This window comes from Hypomesus nipponensis, chromosome 27 (assembly GCF_054491055.1).
Source record: "Hypomesus nipponensis isolate SF chromosome 27, ASM5449105v1, whole genome shotgun sequence".
NCBI classification, from domain to species: domain Eukaryota; kingdom Metazoa; phylum Chordata; class Actinopteri; order Osmeriformes; family Osmeridae; genus Hypomesus; species Hypomesus nipponensis.
The window spans coordinates 10,804,431-10,827,514 of NC_140387.1; the positions used below are offsets into that span (position 1 = coordinate 10,804,431).

The 23,084-nt window shown below is 39.5% G+C and overlaps 1 protein-coding gene across 3 annotated transcripts in view; it reads right to left on the reverse strand.

Annotated features, from left to right (window-relative positions):
- wrn (WRN RecQ like helicase) overlaps window positions 1–21,550 on the reverse strand; it is a 72,973-nt gene extending 51,423 nt beyond the window's left edge. The window contains exons 1-13 of one of the 3 annotated variants that reach the window (XM_084693653.1): window positions 21,210–21,550; window positions 20,923–21,018; window positions 11,769–11,890; window positions 11,407–11,552; window positions 11,080–11,228; window positions 10,851–11,000; window positions 10,689–10,731; window positions 10,464–10,569; window positions 10,000–10,372; window positions 5,979–6,059; window positions 1,351–1,480; window positions 955–1,030; window positions 737–804 (exon numbers count right to left, since the gene is read on the reverse strand). In XM_084693653.1, the coding sequence (XP_084549779.1) occupies window positions 737–804; window positions 955–1,030; window positions 1,351–1,480; window positions 5,979–6,059; window positions 10,000–10,372; window positions 10,464–10,569; window positions 10,689–10,731; window positions 10,851–11,000; window positions 11,080–11,228; window positions 11,407–11,552; window positions 11,769–11,890; window positions 20,923–20,982 (1,504 nt within the window). In that variant the 5' untranslated portion in view covers window positions 20,983–21,018; window positions 21,210–21,550. Of the gene's footprint in view, window positions 1–736; window positions 805–954; window positions 1,031–1,350; window positions 1,481–5,978; window positions 6,060–9,999; window positions 10,373–10,463; window positions 10,570–10,688; window positions 10,732–10,850; window positions 11,001–11,079; window positions 11,229–11,406; window positions 11,553–11,768; window positions 11,891–17,922; window positions 17,941–20,922; window positions 21,019–21,209 lie in introns of those variants that run through there. The other 2 variants (XM_084693654.1, XM_084693655.1) reach the window with 2 other exon arrangements.
- Window positions 21,551–23,084: the final 1,534 nt, after the last annotated feature.

Below are 23,084 nucleotides of genomic sequence, written 5' to 3' on the forward strand. Positions count from 1 at the left end.
ATTCTGTAATATATTCCTTATTCCTTTGCAAACTGTAGAAAGCCATGTATCCCTCACACGTAGGGCTCAGAATCAAGTCAATCAGAACTACGTTTCATGAGGAGATGATTTCTGTAGTTTTGGACAAAACTTTATTTTACTGAAATATCCAATGTGCCGTTTTAAGTTCTTGAGGCTTTTTTGTTCCTCACAAGAAATAAGGAATATGTACTAAATTTCAGAATTTTGGGACTTATGGGGTGCAAATGGCATCACACACAAATTGACATATTGGGGCGTGGCCAGTAGCGCCACCTGTTGTCTCGCATGGGCCATGTTTGGTATGGTAGTTACTAATGCTCTGCAGTTTCAGCATGACAAATTTCTCAACTTTTTACATTACTGGTCTAGGGGCTGCCATTGACTTCCATTGCACTAACATAATAATAATACCACCAATAACAACCCTAATAATAATAATAAAACAATAGGTGCCCTAACAGCTTTGCTGCTTGGCCCCTAATAATAATAATAATAAGAAAAGGTAGAAACACTTAAGGTGTTGGAATTCATTCCGACACAATGGTTTTCTCAATCGATCACTGCATCTAGCTGCCGAATGCTCTACTGATTTCTCTATCCAGAAGACATCCATATGGATCCTTTGGCAAGTGGCAGCTGTTCTTACAACTCAGATTTAATCATTATTAACTTTCAAAAAGAAAGGGAGAAGAGGATATGGAGGTGGGGAACTTACCCGTTGCCATAACAACAAGATTATCTCTCCTCTCCTTAATAACCGAGTGTATTACTTTCCATTGTACCCTGCAATATGAAGTGATGATCTCTGGTCAGGCAAAGAATACAGAGGGTCACAGAAACATGGCAAGCCACAAGATTATATAGAAATATTAGATACATGTTGGGTTATGCTCATTTTAGATGGTGGTTAAGAGAAATACTAAATGCACTTACGGCTTGAAACAACTGTGTCCAAAATTCATCTTCAGACATTTTATATGATCTGGATTTGGCTCTGGAATGGAAGGATCTATAGGGGAGGGAGGTTGAAAGGGAGACAAAGAAAGATATGGTAGTGACTTTGATCAAAATCACCAAACAAGCACACATATCTCTGACTTGGCCTGACAAATTCAGTCAGTTAGATTCCAACCCTTTACAGCATAAACTGATTTATAGATAGATCATTTTATGGCAAATCTATGTAAAGTAATGTCTATAAATGACAATATTTTCTGTATACATTTCTAATTTAGTGAACTAAGACTATGAAAGTTGTTTAAATCTCCTTTCCGATGGTCAGACCATTGTCTTCAACTTTTCAGTTATTTAGCTATAACAGTTTAGTACCAAACTCTTCCTCCTCCTCTTCAATGACATCCTCCTCTTCCTCTGGAGAGGAAGAGGTTTCCTCAAGGTCTTTCTGTTCATCTTCCGTCTTGTTTTCTTCGCGACTCAACTTCTCTGCTTCTTCCACACACTAAGGGGCAATACAACCATGAACTTTAACAAATGCACATGCAAAAACTCCAGCAATCACTCATAACATATTTGCACTCAAATGTGTAGCAGAGCCAACAGAGAAACCACGTACCATCACACCTTTCCCCTACCCCCGACTAGGGATGGAGATTTGAACTGATTTCACTATTCGAATAGTATCCGAAATTATTTTCGAATATCCGGATAATCTATTTTGTTAATGTGGTTCCATTATGTAATTAGCCTGACGCTACGCAAAGCATACAGTAAACACATGAACCACCACACATTCTGGCAATAATTGGGACTGTTAAACTATTAGATTAAATAAGGGTTGAATAAAGAAAACAAATGAAAGATCAATTTATTAACATGACGAAAAGACAATGAACTTGAAAAAACGCTGCGTCTTCAGACTTAGGCTCTTAATTTGGCGGAAAAGCGATGAGCCTATTATTATGTGAAATAAAAAGTAGGCTACATTTGACTAAATTAAACACATTGGGTAGGCTATCTTCCATAAAAACGAAAGACACACGGAGAAATATTGCATATTAACTTGGATATTAACTTGGAACCGGAATCCTATAGGATACGGTGCGCCACCACACAATGCAAACATAAACAGACGATTACGCTAGCTCTACATGGCTACTGGTAAGAAAACAAATAAGCCACAACTCTATAGCCATACGCATTTTTATTCAGGAGGATTAGCATGTAAACATGCTCAGGGGAGAGGCGAGTACGAGTCGATTTACGAGCAGGCCGGCGTAGAAAAGACTGCAGGAACTGAGGTTGCTGCGAGGTACTGCTTAGCCAGGACACTATGCTTCTTGTAGCGCCAAATGAAATGAAAGGAGACTCGCAGCAGAACACAGGCGTAGCCTACCTTTTTTTGATGGTTTTCATCATTTTCTAACGTCACAACTATTAGAATTCACAACACGATGCGACGGTTTTTCAATAAAACATTTTTTTAAATCAAACTACGCTCATAAGTATTCGAAAAAAGTATTCGAAAAAAGTATTCGAATACTAACTTACTTTAGGATATCCGGATATTCGATTAACCACGCCCATCCCTACCCCCGACAAGGAGAAAGGGGGTTTCCCCCCTTGTCATTATCTCCCAGAGCAGGAGCTTCAAAGCTTCTGACCCAGCTTGGGGTCAGAAGGTAGACCAAATCTTACAGTATGGAGACAAAGGATTTTAAGGAAGAACTAACTTTTCTGGATTTACAAACATATTCTCAAGGACTACATGGCTCACTATTTCAATGAAAGTAGTTGATGAGTTATAATGTATGCTTTCCCTTTAATGCTGGGTTGATATAATTTGATGTTTTCATGTAACTCCCTGTTATGATAAATCAATCAACCTTGATATCAAAATGATTTTAATCTACAAACTAAACCATTTATTGGGTGTGCTCACGCCTTCCCCGAGCACAACCATTGTTCTCTTACATATATTTATTAATTGTTTATTTTTGCGCCCCTAAGGATCAGTCAATATTTGGACTACATAGACAACGTCGCTGTCAAAATGATTGTCTTGGTCACGATTGTGTTGCTTCTATTGGGATTTACGTTCCGTTGCACGGTTTAGGAGATTACAATGTTTTTGTGGCAAAAAAGTGCCTTTAGTCAACGAAGTGTACTGAGTGCTAGCTACGTCACCACGTCAGAACACGTTAGCAACGACGCATGGATACAAAGTGCACAGATGTGCAGTTGCACAGCCAGTATCTTGTCGTGGAGTACTAGCAGCACATGTACATTTAAGCAAATCAAGACTTGCTTGTGCAGTAAGTAATGTCACATTAAATATGCATTTAAACTCAAGCTTGTGTGGTTTGTTGCTGTCTTCAATGCCACAGCCTAAACTTTATGTCAAAAGAAACATTCTAATTTCTGGCACTTTCAAACAATCCCATAGACATATAGGTCTATGAACAATCCCCTCAGTGACGTTTGGCTAGCAACAGCAGCTAGCCTGCAGTTTTTGAATTAGCCATTTCCCCCTAAATTAATGTCAAACTTATTTACGTTTTTGGGGGCATATTTTCAGTTAGCAAACGGTACTGTTTGAATCCCGATTCCATCTGAAAGACGCAATCTCAACCTACCATCTTGCATTACGTTCTCATCATAGTTTAGGACCTACTGTATACTGTGTTTAACTCAACTCACTCTCAACTAACCTATAACGTCTCTGTTATTTGTTCATTATAATTACACTTTCTTAAAAATATATATTTTTTATAATAGGCTACTCGCGTTATCCCTCACGTTATCTGATCTGCTCTACTTTTATAGAATTCACTACTTGAGATTAGACTGATTATTACGAAGGCCATTATTCAATAAGGTTAAACAAGGTTTCCTTTAACACATATGAGGTGGTGTCCCCAAGAACTATATACTTTATTATAAATTAGGATCCTCGAACGCTATCCGAACACGGACTAGGCCTACCTACAAACAGCTTTTTTCCCCAGGCTGTAAGACTTCTGAATCAGCAATTTGATCCACTGAACAGTTGCCATCACCATTCACTTTCTGCTCCCCCATTCATATAACCACACTTCTTACATATATTTGCAAAAAAAAAATGTTTTTAACTTAAATTAATATTCCTCACCTTTAGTGTTGCTTTCGTCAACGAAAATTATGACTAAATATCGTTGTCAACGAACCTTTATCAAGTGACGAAAACGAGACGAGACGCAACGTAAATGTGACGATGACTATAATTAAATGTATAATGCAATATCGTTGCGAATAAAAACGAGACAAAATGTTAACGCTATTTCGTCTCGTTCAGTCGCGTTATTATTATTAGCTAACTCATGAGGCTGTGCTTAATGTGTCTCATTTTAACGTTAGCTTTAGACGTTAGCTTTAAACGTTAGCCACTGGAGCTGAAACCGACTGAGAGTCTGAGACAAACCTGTGTGAGTAGCATGTGTGTTTGTGAGAGAGTGTAAAGTGGGTTACCATGTGTGCGCGTGTATTTGTTTGTATGAGAGAGTCTAAAGTGGGTTCTTCCTACTTGACTGACTGCATATGTACGAAGCATCCCTTGTTAGCCAAATTTGTCATTCACATAGCAGTCACAGTGAACTGAATTTGGCATCAACAACATGACTTTGAATACCTTATTCTAGACTAATAGGCCTACATTAAACAAATGGTTTTGGCATGCTTCTTGGGACTACTGCTTAGACTACTTCTGTTTTGATTTAGAGACTAAAATACAATTTTCATTGACTTAAACTAGACTAAATGTCATCAGTTTTCGTCGACTAAAACAGTCAAGGATAAGTCTGACTAAAATAAGACTAAAATGCTCAGACTTTTAGTCGACTAAAACTTGACTAGACTAAAAAGAGTATGAAAGTGACTAAAACTAATAAAAACTCAAATGACAGCTTGACACAAAGACTAGACTAACACTAAAATTAAAACAGGCTGCCAAAAACAACACTACTCACTTCTTCACATTGTTGTTACTTGTTAATGTTATATGTTATAGTGTTATATGTTATTTTTGGTATATATACTATGTTACTTTGTTATTTGTATCTACAGTTTACTGTCTACTGCGTAGATGTTGCTGGCCAAGTCTTAAGAATTTCGCTGCACTGAAGCAATTTGGTAGCCTGGCTCTGCCGACCTACGTACTTCCGCTAAATTTGGATTTTGCCTCTGTACTCGGTCTGGCCGTTCAGTAGGTAAGTCAGATTTTGCAGGTTACTTTTTAACCGGCCAATCAGCGAACAGAGGTTGTGGCAGAGAACGATGACGTTGATGTTGTGCGCTAGTTTATGTTGTAGTTCCGTAATGGCGGCGGAAAAAGATGCGAGCCAAGCCATTCAGTCCGGTGTGGCAACGCTGCCGAATATCCAACAGCTAAAGCTGGAGCAAGAACAAGTTTTGCTGAGTTTTGTTTGTGGCCATGATGTTGTGGCCCTCCTCCCCACGGGGTTCGTGAAAAGTTTGATTTTCCAGCTACGGCAGCTAGCTCTGTTACAGTAGTGGTGAAGGAATTGGCTAAGGCGAATGCTAGCGATTGGTTATGGCAGATCAGAGTGGCTCTAGGCAGATCCAATAGTTTTAAACTTCAACTGAGTACCCGCCTACAAGGAAGTCAACACTTGTCAATGGAGCGAGGCCAGACTCTCTGTACAAATGAAATGTACGCGAGTTTGGTTAGGACCAGGCTAGCAATTTGGTGTATGCGACAATAACTTTGATTGGTTGATTGAGTGACCTATGCACTTTTGTAAAGCTGTTTTGGATGTTGCCTTGGATAAAAGTGTCTGCTAAATGCATTAATGTAATGTTAACCTAGAATATCCCACTACAAATGTGTCAAGAGTGGTTTTCAAGGTAAAATTGTGTGAATGAAAAGATTATAAAAATGTTAATGTTATAAAATGTTAATCAAAGAAGAAATGTCTGACATGGCTGAAATTGGACAGAATCACCTGTAGCATCTGGTTCTCCAGCTCCTCATCACTCGCCACATCATACAAGAGGTCGCCTGAGTTCTCCAGGGTATTCTTCTCCTGTGTCAGTGAGAAAAAAAAGTTTGTTGATTGATATTATTTTCGATGCTGGTGGACATTACCATCAACCATATCCCTTGTACTGCAAATTACCTGTAAACTCTACAGTTCTCAAACCTAATATACCAAGCTGTGAATATAAGATCCTAATTTTATGCTCCCGCGCTTGTTTAAAGCAGCTGTCAAATGGGCAATACTGGGCATTTCAGGTTTTATTCAGAATCAGGTTTTATTCGCCACAAACACTTTACTGGCAGGATGGTATATATACATATATGTATCTACAATCAAAAAGTATTAAAGTACAGTAGTATAACTTATCCTAGGAAGTAACAATCAAAAAATAAAACTATGTAAAATGTACATTAGAAAATATTAATAAAATATATATACAAATAAGAATATGAATGGGTAATAGTGCAAATAAGGAGGCTTGTGCGTAGTGCAGTTAAATGTCAGTGGGAGTCCTTGGCCTTGTTGAAGAGGCCAGTAGCGGATGGATCAGTGTGAAGGTCCTCGAGGGTAGGCAGATTGCAGCCTATCACCTTCTCAGCAGCTCAGATGATACACTGCAGTCTGCTCTTGTCCTTGGCAGTGGCAGCAGCATTACAAACGGTGATGGAAGAGGTGAGGATGGACTCAATGATGGCTGTGTAGAAGTGCACCATCATTGTCTTTGGCAGGTTGAATTTCTTCAGTTGCCGTAGGAATGATATCCTCTGTTGTGCTTTCTTGGTAAGAACTTGAGGTCCTGGGAGGGGATAGTGCCCATGAAGCGGAAGGACTTCACAGTGTTACATTACATTTATGCATTTAGCAGACCTTTTTATCCTAAGCGACTTCCAAAAGAGAGCTTTACAAAAGAGCATAGGTAGACTGATCATAACGAGGTAGCCCCAAACATTGCAAGCAGCCAAAACATGAAGCATACATTGTGAAAAACCAAATAAGTGCCAAAGGGATGAACCATAAGCACATGCAGTTAAACAAGTAACAATTAAACAACATGAAACCCAAGAAGTGCAAGTACAATTAAACAACATGAAACCCAAAAAGTGCAAGAGTGTACCTGTAGAAGAACAATCAACAGTAAAATATTTCACAGCAAGTACAAAAGTTGAAATCCGTTATAACTAACCAACAAGAGCAACAAGTCTCTCAATAAGTGTCATTGTGAACCTGGAGAAAACTAACATCAGGTCCAGCCGAGCGTTCCTAAGTGCCGTTGTACTCTCAGAACAAGTGCATCTTGAGCCTTTTTTTGTAGGTGGGGAGACAGTCAGTGTCCCTGATGGAGGTGGGGAGCTGATTCCACCATTGGGGACCGTAGACAGGAGAAGAGCTTGTGTTGGGACCGGGCGGTCTTGAGTGGTGGGATCACCAGACGGTTGTCAGAAGAAGACCGTAGGTGGCGGGTGGGGGTGTAAGGCGGGAGGAGAGACTTGATGTAGTCGGGTGCAGTCCCGTTCACTGTTCGGAAGGTCAGTACCAGAGTCTTGAATCTGATTTGGGCCGTGATGGGAAGCCAGTGGAGGGGGTAACATGGGAGCGTCTGGGTAGATTTGAGACCAGACAGGCCGCCGCGTTCTAAATCCTCTGGAGAGGGCGGGTTGCGAATGCTGGGAGACCGGCGAGCAGTGAGTTGCAGTAGTCCAACTTTGAGAGGACAAGTGCTTGGACTAGCAGCAGGAGGTGGTCTGTGATGGCTTTGAGGTGTGCCAGCACCAGGCGCTCAAAATACTTCATTACCACAGAAGAAAGGGCGACGGGTCTGTAGTCATTACGTCCTGTTGGCCTTTGCTTTTTTGGCACAGAGATGATGGTGGAGGACTTGAGAGAGGCTGGCACATGGCATGTCTCCAGGGAGGTGTTGAAGATGGTAATGAACACCGGAGACAAATGGTCAGCACAGTGCTTGAGGGTGGGTGCGTAGATTCCGCAAAGTTTGCCCAAAGTATACATCGCAAGTTTTGGGTCAGTTAGGAGGAAGAGAGGCGCATAAAAAGCAGTCTCTCCACCTCCCAAATGGCCCTCTTAATTAAGGATTTCTTACAACAACGTAATTTATTCCAAAACCACAATTCAAATAATGACTATCAATCAAGCACATTTATTTATGTAATATATTAAACTAGTCTACAGTGCCCGTGATGCAGTCAGTGATACACACAAATTCCTGGAATATGGCACAGCGCCCCTGATGCAATCAGTAAGATGCCAGTGACACACTGATTTACTGGAATGATAGATAGTACAGTACCTGTGATGCAGGTGGTGATGGCTCAGTGGCTTTTATATTTTCTAATCACAATTGAAATTCTCAAAAGTACATGTTCAACGTCAACATCATCTAGTCCCTTATGCATATCGTTTAAGCAATTTCTCAATCTTTTAAAGGGGCAATTGACTGCAAAACCGATTTTACCTTGTCATAGTTGAATAACGACAGTTCGTTGGGTAAAATGAACATACCATGAATATCAAAGTCCATTGACACCTCTTTCCTATTCAAATCTCAAATAGAAAAAATGTGGCTGTAAAACGCTAGCTTTTCAACAAAGCTACCGGTCCTACGTAGAACCGGTGATCGCCCTCTAATTGGCTCTGGTCTGTATCTTTGTCACGCCCCAGAATTTACATCCAGACCAGCCCGAGGTAGCGTCTATCTCCGATACTAGTTAAGCTGCGCGCTGCTCTGTGTAGGCTACTTATAAGGAATTATAAAGAAGAACGTTTTGAATTATACCAAGGATATTGAAAATGGACAACGGTCGTAAATGCTAACGCCTGTCTAGATAATCTATTTGAAAGAACTGGAGAAAAGGCAGGTGCTAGATACAGGATACGTTAGCATTGCTAGTAACTGTTACTAGTAACACCTAGACTGTAGGCATGTAAACAAGTTTAGCTTGCTAACGCAAGAGCATAGGTAGAATGTGTGATAATTTAGCCTAGTTTATTGGCAATGGGGCTAACGTTGATTCATGTTCCTGACTGTGTTTCATTCAAATAAATAACCTGTGTAATGTAAATCTACAATTCAAGATGCATGTTTGTCCAGATCTTGGTCATTTTATTTTTCAGCAAGTTATTTTGAGCTAGCTAGCTAACTGAAGCTGAGTAGAATCAGGATATGGTTTGGTTGCTAAGCTGTAGCCTAAAGTTCTACCCACCCAAGTCAATCCAGTTTGCTTCAACAACAGAAGTGGAAACAAGTAATGTTATCATTTCAAATGATATATAGTCAATATGTTGAAAACAGTGTTGTGTAGACACAATAGATTTATTTGGACGTTTTTATTTCAAGTCTCCAACTTCAGTGTCTCAGCGAGTGCTGCTGTTGGCCGTGTTGCGTTTTTGCTCCCCAGCTTCACTCGTTGAAAACCAACCAATCAGCGCACAGCTCATCTAAATATTAATGAGCATACCATAAAAGGAGAAAAGCTAGTGTTTTTTCCCAGGAACATTTCAGAGGATCTGTCAGAGGGCATAGAACAGCACCCGGGCCATTTTCAACCCAACCAATGTTACATACCCTATTTGGAGACCTTAAGGAACAGTGTGAAATACCCCCAAAAAACAGTCAATTTCCCCTTTAAACAAATTACCAATGCTCTGGTACATTCATGCAAGTGATTATGTAGTCAACAATTGTCTGCTGTTTCCTTCATTATCATTGAGTATGTCATGGTGATCAAAATGTATTATTATGTTCTCTGTTAAATTGTCTTACCCCCACAAACATCTATACATTAAGTTCATTACATAAGTCATTACATTCACAGCAGTTGAGCCAGCTGTTATAATTGTAGGCCTAATTCACCATCAGCGTGTACAGTTCTGCATAAGTTTGTTCCCTATGTTTACATTAACATTTGTTCATATTTGCTGGATGTTTGTTTAAGGCGTTGAATACAAGTAAAACAGGACAATTCTGTACCTTTAAGTCCAGGGTGGATTGTTCTTTACGATGTTCTTCATTTGCTTGCATCTCCAGCATCTGAAGCTCATACTCAGAGATATCCAGAGACATGATGCCTTCTTTCTGCCAGTATGAGGCTTCTCTGACATTCTTCACTGGTTCATGTGCCTTGAACAGGTCTAAGTTAGACTGGTTTAGATCCACATCATCTCCATCCTGAGCATGTGTTCTGCTTGACTCATCTGATGGGCTACAACCAATCACCTCACTGCTTTCGGGGCCAAGAGGCAAGAGTTCTTGAGGTGAAGAACAAGCTGTGTTGTTGCTCTTTATTAGAATATCTTTTAGAGAGTTGAAGCTGGCAGACATGTCTTCAACCAGCTTGGAAGCTCTAAAACGGCAACATAACATTAGTCTAAAAACAGGTCATTCACAAAAAGAAAATATGTTTGAGTTGGATAGATAACATTTGTAAAGCAAACCTTTCCATGTCATTGACTTCATTACAAACACGGCCAGCTAAACTAGCCATTTCACTAGCCATTTGGGAAAGCTTATCCTTGAGGCCAGACCTAGGATTTTCAGCTCCTTTAATGGAACACACGCAAACCCACACACAAACCAAATACTTTGAATTAGCATATTGTCGTACCAAGAGCAGCTCATCTACAACATTAAACATCACACTAATCAAACATGATACTCACCTAGATCCCAATTGAGCAGTTTGTTATAAATGATCAAACCAGCCTGAGTTTAAAATAAAATACAGAAAATGAATAGAGACTTCAATTTCCAGGTAAACAACTGGGGGTTCATACACAATCCTTACACATTCTACTGTACATGAAACCCATGTACACACTCACATAAGCATCTGTGGCAGCGTATCTTTTCTGGTCCTCGGAGAGATGTAAGCTATCCCAATTGCTGCAGCGAACATGTTTACTTTTGAAGAGCCTCTTCCTGAAAAGGTGCATAACGAGCCCAGCCAGACTCCACTTCTCCACACATCTTAGCTGTAGCGTAAAATGAAGGTTGTGTCAAAGAAGAAGGGCTATGAACCTTGTTTGTGTAGCACAGATTGGCTAGCCTTACTTTTTCATTTGCTAAATCTCCCAGCTCCACAAAGTTAGTCATTTTGATACTGAAGTCTGACAGTAACTTCCACATGTCTCCCTCGATTCCCACGCCAACTTTTATAACAGACTCATCCTCCAGCAACAACTTCAGACCAGTTGGAAATCCTGAAATACATGTTTAATCGCCATTGGTTTGACATTATTTCAGTTAAATATTGTGCAGTGTGAATGTCTCTGTGGATATGCAGAGCAATGCACTGTGCAAATACTATGATCATCAACAGACAAAGTAGTTATATCTGATGGAGGGGAAAGCAAAATACATTTCCATTGCAGACTGTACCTGTCATTGAGGAGAGGTGAAAGAGGTAGCATTTCTCCTCTGAGGTACACAGCTGGATCAATGCAACTTTCTTCTTCTGCCCCTTGAGGAAGCAAGGTGGCCATTCTATATCAAATCCTATGGCAGAACTGTGCTCTAGACCAGCCCTAAGGGACAAACAAGGAGGCTTTAAACTATTGAGAGACTGAAATAAACAGCTGACTAATACTGTAGCCGTACTTTCTGAAAATGGTAGTATATTGAAAAAACAGTGAACTAACACCCTGATAAATATTGCAAAGCAATTCAGTGTGTTGATTTAGGACAGTGACTTTTCAAGCCAGTCTTGGCCTGTCTGGCTGCATAAAAATTCTGCAAATTACCTTAAATCCTGCAACAAAAACGAGCAGTCATTCTTCTCATGACTGTATATGACTGTGGCAGTAAACTCCAGATAAGGGAGATCTTCCTCTATGACATTTCTCTTATGGAATCCTGATTGAGCCTATTGAAGCAAAAAATAATAATAATAATGTTTAGGCTGTGTTTGAGAGGGAAGACCTATACTAATGTTTAAACAGTCTGACATTCACTCTGACACCACTGGAAACAATACCTACACGAAACATACAACAGTGAATATTAAAGCATGTTCAGTGAAAACTGCATGAAAGTAACCGCCTGTTTATAAACTTTGACAGATAGGGACAATGTACTGTTTTCATCTTTTAATTTCTCATTAAATATAATTAAAGGCAACAGATGCAACTGTATTTGTAAAGATGATGAAATCAGATACAGCCCTGTTGTTGAGCACGTGTGTTCATTTCAGCCTCCGTGCCTAATCCCATTTGATCTTTCTAAACTGATATAAATAACAATAATGAACACAATGAACACTAAGGAGATATCATTACATAGCTATTGTGCTGCAGAGAGAACTTTAAACTCGGCCCTACCATAACGATACGCGTGAGGGAGGATGGATGGGAGGAAGAGGCCAGGAGGGACTGAAAAAGCCAGGTTGAAAAAAAAAAAAAAAAAAAAAGGCATTGGAAGAGGAGGATGCCAAATGAACCTAGCTTACCGATTTATTTTCAAGAAGACAAACACAAGTGGCAACTTGTATTGAGAGTTATAGGCTTAATGATTATTAGCATTAGCAACGTCATTATTTGTCTAATATTGTTGTAGCGTTGTCAACCTATTCGCAAGCAGCGACCTATTAGCTAGCCTTTTGGTAGGCTATACCATAAAAAAAAAAAAAAAAGATGTGGGCCGGTTTTGGGCCTGAAAGCAAAATATTTAAATTAATTAAAATATAAGTTACTTTACTTTAGATACTTTTTGTTAGCCTGGCTGCCAGCCCAACTTAGCCCCGCCCACAAAAAATGTGGTTGTGAAGTTGAGTCTGGAGGGGCTTGTATTGGGGACAAACTATATAAAACCAGGATCTGGGCGGACCAATGAAATTGCCAGGCCGGGCTTTATACGATGATGGACAGATGATCAACAGTAACGTAATCAACAACTTCACGAAAGAGCGCTTGGGTTGAATTCGTTTTCAACAAATAACATATTACGTTGCTCTGATTGGTTGTAGGTCTATAAAATTGAGCAAAGAGGCATTTTTTTTAATGAGTTCGGTTGAAACACGCCCCATAGTCACAGCCTAACGGAGAGTTATAAGACTCATATTCTGACTAGAATTATGAGTATGACAACGTCAGGCTAACTTTTTGTATCACCCAATGATACCAAAAAAGTGGGCCAGTCTTGGGCTTGAAACTCCCGGGGGGTGTTCGATCAACGTCGCTAACGCAGGTCGCGCTAACACGAATAAGTCTCACTTGGGTAAACGTCAACTTACACTTAAGCCTCAAGCCGTTCCACTAACGTTCCGTTCCACTAACGTTCCGTTCCACTAACAGGCAACGCTAATTCAAGCTAGACCACAATAAGCTTAGACTGTGCAGCCCAGATCAGGCGATCGTCAAAAAGAGGAGTTATGTCGCAAAAAGTAAAGCGTAAAGCAGCAGAGGGGTGTTTTTTTAGTTGTCCCAGAGAATGTCTAATATAGAGAGAACTGCCACTCTCGGGAAACTTCCGGGTTCTGAACTGGTTGAAATTCCATGTGACGGCGCTAACGAGCGAGTGCAGAATAAATGGAGGTCTATGGAGCGGTACCCCTCAAAATCCACTTTTCTCAGGATATAATTTTTTGTCCAGTAATTTGAATTCTGAATTCGAAAGGGGATGCCAAAAAAAATACACACTGCCGGGTTTTAGATTTTTTGAAAGTCGCCTTTCTGTTCTAAAAAGCTTTTGAAAATGTCATTGACGTCATACACATCGTACGACCAGAGCTACTGCTTGACGGCAAGCTCTGGTCACTTCCTTTTTTCTCTCAGGGCATCGACAACACAGCTGACAGGTTAGGCTCTCCCTGTCAATACACATGCTTGAAAGAGTTTTGGCTTGCTAATGTTGTTGCTAATGTTGCTAATGCTCCGACATTCTGATTCCGCTTCGGATGCCATCAAGCGGGAGCTCTGGTCGTATCAGTCCTTTTCTAACCAATCAGCATTCAGTAGCAGAATGCTAGCGTGTTATGGGCAACAACGACTCACCATGTAAGAAATCAAAAGGACATAAGTGAGCGTTCATTCAATTTTCAACCTATAATCTATGTTGAACATGCACAAACTACAATCAAATCGGAGATTTTTCAACGACAATCAGGCAAAAGAGACAAATTTAGCCGTGCAGCCAAATTCGGTACAATGGGGTTTAATAGGGAGTGGCAAGGCTCTCCTTAAACAGGCTCTGGTTGTCCCCAAAAAGGGCAATGTTGCCGCAATTAACATGGCAAGGGAGACAACTTGTTACTAACGACCGTTAAAATGCGTAAATTGTAGACTTACCAAATCTACTTAACATATGCATTAAGGCCTACTGATAATTTAATTAGCGTAATTTGATGAGCTGTCTGAAACCGTTCTGACAGTAGGCTAACCTATGGCCGATATTTCTCAACAGGAGATTGAGAATAAAAGCCCCAAAAAGAACATGGCAGCAATTGATACAATTCAAAGCACTGAAGTATACCATGGTTAATTGCGATTGATGTGGGCTAATAATGTTTTTGTCTTCACATCTTGAACAAAATCTAAAATGAATTCAAAATAACTTTGCCATACACATTTATTAGCTGATAGGCTAAATGCTGAGCTTTAAGATAAGAGAAAGATGACCATGACTTGAAATGGGGATTCACTGAAATGACTTTGCACAGATCCAGCACTGACTTTTTAGATCAGAAGGTGACCCAAACTGCACATTTTGTTTAGCAGAACAGTCATTTAAAATTGCTCAGTATGACTATCATTATTATATTACGAGTATTTCCAATTAACATAGTCTGCCTCCACAGATCCAGAGGGGGCTTGGACAGTGACAGACTGTGGCTGTGCCAAGTGTTGTCACAGCCTCACTTTGGGAAAGCATGCCCTACTGGGAACATTAGGGGAGACACATAATTGTCTTCTTTGGGAAGGGCAACATTTGGGACACTGTCATGTAGGGGCAGCATAAAGGGCACTTCATAACAGCACCTTTTTTCCTTTGGAAGTAAGGGCATGGGAATAGTCCAATTGAGGCCATTGTAAGGGCACCTTATACAGTACTGCAACACATTTTCTATACTATAAAGGAACTCAAAGACATTTTTTACATGTATAGAGGGCACACTGTCATTTATTGCATGGGGCATCCTGTGCATTCAAGCATATTTCACAATGTGATTGGCAGACAGTAGGGCACTTGGTCTAAGAGGGCATTTTAGAAACACTTTCAACCATGGGGGCACCAGGCAGTCACCCCGAGTCTTCCAATGGGCCTGGATCGTCCCATGGGGACAGTATATTGCACCTATAATATTGGGGAAGCCAAAGGAGAGGTAATATAGAGGCTTGTCAACATATAGGTTACTTTAAACAATGAAAATACTTTGTACACTTGAATAAAAAGTATTTGATTCTTTGTGTTTCAAGATTACCTGAAAAATGATAATATTCAGGTACTGCTTTGGAACAAGGTATACCCTTCATATTTCCTGGCATAGTTCAAGAACGTCTCACATGCAAAGACATAGACATATGCAGACAGACTGAACAGTGTCAAGGCTTGGCTACAGTGGGTTTGCTTCCTTGTGTGTGATTCCAGCAGACTACATAGTCTAGGCCTACCTAGACTGCAGTCTACTACCCTCCTTTCTACTATTATAGTCTACTCTCCTTTCTATGACTTTCAACAAAGGAGGGTAAGCTGCTTGTATGTGTTCCTTGCCATCTTTAAGAGTGTTATTTTACATATATATTTTTTGTATATATGTTTCTTTTTTTATTTTTTTAAGAATGACAATTAAATCTATCTAGATAAACTATGCTGGGCTTGCTGAACCAATACTTCTTGCACAGATACTGGTCAGGGAAGCATTACTTCTGTCTCTGAAGACCCTCGGAGCTAGTGGGATAAACGCTCTTTGTATAATCTGAGCACCTTCATCCACCACAGGCTTGTCAAATAACGGATACACCATAATTGATTGTAATTTGTCTTGACGCTCTGCTTAGTTTCTCAGGCCTTATTTTATGTCAATTAACCAATGGCTTTTGAAAACAGATAAAATTACATAATTTCTTAACTTGTTAATTTAAATTAATAATAATTCATGAATCATTCATGTCTGCACTTCAAAAAGTCCGAATTTACGTTTCCGAACATAGACTGAAGTTCTTTGCGCGCAGGAATTTACTCGACGGAACTGTCTTTTGAGATCTTGTTTCCGCCTGTTTGAAATTATTTGCAACACATTTTAGTTTAGTTTGACTCATAGAATTAATATAACTAGAGTAAGCTACTTTTGTCTTCCAAGATGGCATCCCCAGTCATTTCTATGAAAAGTGCTCAGTGGCGCAGTGAGGCAAGCGAGAGCGCGAGACTGGATGCGGCCGCATTTCCACTTTCGTGTCTTCCGGTCTGGCTTTAAACAGTGGCTCTTTTTTTCCCTTGCTCCGAGACCTAGTGCCAAGCCCCCACCCCTCGCCCCTCGGCTTGAAGCAACGGCCCCGGTGGATGTAGGTGGTATTGCATTACGGTTAGGTTTTTTTTCCGGTCGTTTTTATTCTATTAACTCCAGTCAACATTTACAAAACTATCTCCCCCAATAATTGTTTTAGGATTCTCGAACCTGGCTCATACTACTAACTTTTTCATAGAAACATTTTCCAGATGTTTGCTAAGTTTGAGACCAATCCGAAATGGGTAAACTATCAGCCCATTTATTTGCTTACGTCAAGAAAAGTTGCCTGCAAATGTGCCTGCGGATACTAACAGGGCACGAGCACAAAAGTTCACATTGGCCGATAGCCGATTTACATTGAGCTGAATGAGCCATAGACTTATATTGAAAGAGCACAGGGAGAAAAGGCTTGAGTTCCCCGCCTTGTTGTAGCAAGTTTAGCAAATTGTTGTCACACATAGGCCTACATGAAATGTTGTTAATATAGTTTATTCCCGTTATTTTCAAACAGATTTGATTTTTCGTAAAACGTTCATGACATGATGGCAAATATATTATGTTAAGTGCGAGCATAGATTTTTGACATGTCTATCTGGAGCAAAGACGAAGATGAATACTTTAACTGTTAACCACAATAGGAAATGATATATATTTAAATAACATTAGTCTTGCCTTCAGAAGCTTTTGTTAAACACACCCATTATTCTTTTTTTGATCGTGTCATCGAGCCAGACTGCTTTTGTGGGAGAATGTTTCACCCCCACTTACATCTGATGGAAACATCTTGTAGCCTATATGCTTCTATGAATATGCCCTTTCAAAGGCAAATGTTCAATAAAGTATATTTTAGACACTTCTCAAGCTTTTTTTAAAATTACATTATTAACACGTCTTGTTAGATCACGTTATATCCATTAATAGACGTTTGGTTTTCTAGGTTGAGCATGTAAAACACAGGTCGCATTTCGACACTGAAGTGAAATTGAAGGCAGTGTGAATTTTGTGGCATTTCGTTTGAATATAAAGTTGACAGTAAGCTATGGTAAGTCTGCATTATGGAAGATTTCGGTTACCAAAATAACTATTAAGCTTTCTTTGCCTGGCGAGAACAACGACGGAGCTGTTCATGTTAACAGTTTATTTCATCCGATACAATGCGTTGTAAATCATACTCATATCACGAAGAAAAAAAGCAACATATTAGGGTGGGTAATGAATAATCGATGATCGATTGATTGTCATTAAGAATTCATTAGAATAAAAATCCAAGCCTAATGAATAATCGTTATCGTATTGCCGCCCATTATGAAAACAATATCTTCCAGTATTTTGCGCGAGCGCGACTTCCTACAGCAGACAAGCAAAGATGAAGCGGGCTAGGAGAAGTGCAGTGTGGGACCATTTCTCAAGGAAAGATAGTCTACTGCAGTTACTGTGACGCTGTATTTACTTACCATAGTTCAACGTCTCCGCTAATATATAATTTAACAAATATAAATTCCAGCGGCGGTCTATAGCAGCAAACCATTCAGGCTACACTAGCTAGGACGACGTGTGATGACAAGCGAGCTAACGAAAGTAGGCTAGCCCGTAAGGTAGCTATAGCTTACATCTTGCTAATAAGTTGCCACGACTGTCAGTTTAAAACAATGATTTAATATGGCATTAAGACATGTTTTGTTATTATTCTTGTGTATTTGTGTCCAGTCTGATGACCAGTCAACTACGCTCATAGTTTTACATTAAGTAGCGTAGTTAAAGGTTAAAACTAAATTGTCAAATAATTAGGCTTCCGCCAGCGTTGAGAAGCTTGACATTTAAAAGGATGGATTTAACCATGTATATTTCTTTTGAAAATTATTTTCCAATGTTATTTTTCAAAGTATATGCAGTTGCCAGGCAGTGATGCGTTGCAATCGCTATCTGTTAAAATCCGTCTGATGGCATAATGCGCTGTGAGGGAGGGGGGGGGGGGGGGAGTGACGTCATGTCTTAGCAAATAATCGATTAATTGTTCAATAACGTAATTTATAATCGAACATGAAAACTCCTGTTAAGTCCCATCCCTACAACATATGTGATGAGTTTCATCTAGAATAGCCCTATATTTAGCCATATAGCCTAAAAAACAAGTGAAAGGAATACTATACAGTGACAGAATAAATTTCCGTTAAGTTTGCATCATGTGTCTGATTCTTATCGGACTTGTACCCCATTCTGCCCATAGATCCTGCAACTGCAATGCCCACACGCTCGTAACCATATAAATCTATGCTCGCGACTGGTTGTCGCAAAGTATGACGTGTACAGCTAGTTGCAAGCGTGCACGAGGTCTCGGAGCTAGGGGAAAAAAAGAGCCACTGTTTAAAGCTAGACTGGAAGACACGGAAGTGGAAAGATGGCTGCGTCCAGTCTCGCGCTCTCGCTTGCCTCACTGCGCCACTGAGCACTTTTCATAGAAATGAATGGGGACGCCATCTTGGAGGACAGAAGTAGCTGTCTCTAGTTATATTAACTCTATGGTTAGTATCCGCGAGCACATTTGCAGGCAACTTTTAATGACGTAGGCAAATAAATGGGGTGCTAGTTTACCCATTTCGGATTGGTTTCAAACTTAGCAAAAATCTGGAAAAATGTTCTATGAAAAAGCTAGTACAGGGCTCCAGACTGCGACCAAATGGTCGCATTTTGCGACCAGTTTTTGAGACAGTGCAAGCATTTTTTACAAGCACTCGCGCATGTGCGACCTACAAATTTTGAATTCATTGGGTGTGCACAATGTCAGCACACGTTAGCAACAACGCATAGATACGACGTTCTAGTAAGACAGCGATATCAGCTTTCCTTCTGCATTAGTACCGTAGCTTAAAGTCTAGGTATGTTGATATATCATATCTTAATCTGCCAGACAAGTGGGTGCCCCTTCGTTCTTTTGTTGAGCAGTTTCATGACCCCTTCTTACCCGGCATCATGGAGCCGAGCAGCTAAATACTTATTTAGCGCTAGCGTTGCTACTGTATCCCTGCCTGTGTTTGAGCTGTTGCGCTGTTATACTCAGCAAGTATCGTGTTGTGGTGTCGGAGGACTGATCGAAAAGTGTATCATACATTTAAGTCATTTAGCTAAGACTTGCATGTACAGTACGTAATGTCACATTAAATAATGTATTTAAACTCAAGCTTATGTGGTGCGTTGCAGGGGCGATTCTAGGATAAACCTTTAGGGGTGCTCAGCCCCCAATGAGAATGTGACATGAATACAGTGCCTTGCAAAAGTGCTAAACGTAAACCCCCTTGCTAATATAAATCCCTAATTTCACTGGATAACAATTCATACATTTGTGTATTATTATGCAAAATCTTGAATGAAAAAACTAAGTATGTCCCAATATATTTAAGAAAATATAAAAAGAATAGTAGGAGTGCTTGAGCACTCCTAAAAAGTATCTAAAATTGCCACTGAATTGTGCCCTCTCCAGTTACATTAATAAATGCATTGCAGGTCAATATAAGGTGTGCCCCTTAATATTCTGCTTGCGCTCCTAAAATGTTCAGTCTACAGGGGCTACTGTGCTCCTAGTAAAAAAATAGTTAGTCTGGAGCCCTGTAGTAGTATGAGCCAGGTTCGAGAATGGAACAAAAATTATTGGGGGAGATAGTTTTGTAAATGTTGACTGGAGTTAATAGAATAAAAACGACCGAAAGACACGGGAACCTAACCGTAAATGCAATACCAACTACATCCACCGGGTCGTTGCTTCAAGCCGATGGGCGAGGATCTGATTTGACTTTTAGCCTGACACGGACCAGGCTAGTTCCGAACCTTGGTTACATAGCTAATACTAGAATAATACACTTTAATGGAACGGAACTCTCACTAAAGTGAGACTTGGCGAAATAAGTCTCGTTTTCCCTTAATCGACGTTGATGGAACACCCCTCGGGTTCCCTGCACACAACCTATGCAAACACAACCTATGTAAATACAAAATGAATGCCTGAACCATATATTAGCTAAACATTTCAACTCATTGCATTTGACTTTTTAAAAAGCCTATGGTTTAACAGCTAAACTTTCCCAACATTTTTGAAGGGTAAAATTACCCAAAGCAACCAATTATTATTCAGCAAAGAGTAGCTAACAGAAGGTGCTACACGCACACAAAACAAGCTTCACTAAAATAGGTTGTGTAAAACAGTGCGTTGGTAATGGTAGCCTATATATTTGAATATGACCCTTCTCTGCTCAGGTGCTTGGGTAAACTTAGGCAAATGAGTGAGCCACAGGGAATTGGAAGATTACCACACCTAGATAGACCCGCCTCAAACTGCTATTGGCTAGGATGCAGGGAACAATAGATACTAAAGTTCATACTGTAATATTTCCAATTGTTATAGATCACACTACACCAAAACACATGTCGGATGGAGGAAACAAGTAAGTACATCTTTTTACCTGTTTGAGAGCAGTAATTTCATTATTTGACATCCACTCCGGTAAATTCCGGTCTGTCATGACTTGGTTTCTAGAATCTTCCAGCGACAAATTCCTCTGTAATAACGATAGATTTTATTTATTAATCTACATTAGCAAAAATCTATTTTGTTCTGTCAATTTTCAAAGACACCAAGACGTCACGTGACGCTTTTTACTTGCTCGTTCAGTCATTGCAAGATAAGTAGTCTAATGAAACTCAATCTGACGACAAATTAAACATCAATCGTAGTGTTCCTTTGCAATACCTTGCAATGCCAGGAAATAGCAAAGAAAAGTGATTATATTGTTTGTTTATCCTCGATCGTGGCTACGCTTTCATGGTTCAGTATTCCAAACAGCTGGTGTAGTATCAGTTGCAGACTTCTTGAGAGCAATACGTCCGACTAGAATGGTTGTTAAATTCTGTAGCTGGCTACGCATCTGGCCAGCATTGCTTTCACAATTGTCATGCCATGTGGTTTGGCAGACATCGAGTTTCAAACTGTCATAATGGTAAGATAGCAGCTAAGAAACTAATTTGCAGAAAGATTAGATCAGGCTTCAGTACGTCTGTCCACAATTCCCGCTGTATTTTTCTTTGGTGGTGTTTTTCTGGGTGGACAAATACTGCCGCAACTGTTTCGGAGGGCAAATTGCATGTCTATTTCCTCTACGATCGATCTATATTAAAATTAATATTTGAGGAATAACGTAAAACAGACACAGATATAAATAATTGTGAAAATGTGTAGATTAAGCTAGGTACAACACGGGTAATAATAAAAGACGCTGAACACGCGCACAACACCAGTCCCGTATGTGACGCTGATTGGAGCTGCATTCAAATACTAGCCAAACCTACTTGTAACAGCAACAAAACAGGCAATTCAAGAAACGTGCAGGGCTGAGCATACTTCAAGATTTTTCATAATTATACTTTCACATTAGTAAGACACTGTCTAGCCTACCTTAAATGTTGAATACCCCATCATGTTATTTTGGTTGACTGCAGCATAGCCCTATGCCTTTATGATAAAAATATTTTATTTGATTCTCTGCTATTCTGTGATGTTTCCTGTGTCGTGTAGGCCTACTCATGGCTAGGGCCGGGCGATATATATATGAAAAATATCTCGATATTGTAAAAAAAAAAAAAAAAGGATATTCAATATATATCTCGATATGTTTGCATTTGCATTAAAATAATAGAAAACAGCTATTGTTACAAAGTACAAAATGTGTAGTGCTAATTTAAGCAGTTGCCATAACATGGTACTTGCCACTTGGCAAAATGGACCTCACATGGAACAATTCATGCAGAGGTCCTTTTGTGACAGGACAAAAAGAGAGCAAAAGCGAGTACCTGTGCAATTTTCAGTTTGTGAACATGCTTTTTGTGACGGTGTGTGTGTGTGTGTGTACAGAGGATCCAGATGATGATCTTAAAATGACCAAAACAAAAAAATGATATTCAATATTCACGATCACGTTCACTTTTGATATACTTTTTAGTATGCTTTGAAAATAGTTCACTTTTGATATACTTTTAAGTATCCTTTGAAAACAGTTCACTTTTGATGAAGTTATAAGAAGTATGCTTAGAAACGAAAAATGTTATACATTTCTTCTGGAGTAGGATGTACGTTTTTTTTTTTTTATACAGCAAAAACAGTCAAAATACTTTTAAAGTAAATTACAAGTTACATTTTTTAGATCCGTCTTGTATATTCTAATTATTCATGTCTAGGAAAATCTATTATGCATTGCACTTGAAACTTTTTTGTTACTGAAGCTGAAACCTTAATTTCTGTGTCTGCTTAGGATGTAGTGTTTTGTTGCGTGGTAATTGTCATTGTTATGCTGGTTTACCATTGTAACCATGAGTTAAATGACTGTTACGTTTGATAAGAAGAGCTGGATTTTTGTATAAGCAGCAAATAGCTTCTTTCAACTAATAACCTGCATTTGAAATTATTCCAAAGTAGACTTTCAGGTACTTTAGGAAGTATACTTCATAAACTAAAAGTGCACTACTCATTCTACTTTACAGTATTCAAAAGTAAACTTCAAATACACTATAAGTGTACTTCAAAGTGTACAAAATGACCTAAAAGTGGGACAATTCAGTTTACTTGGTACAA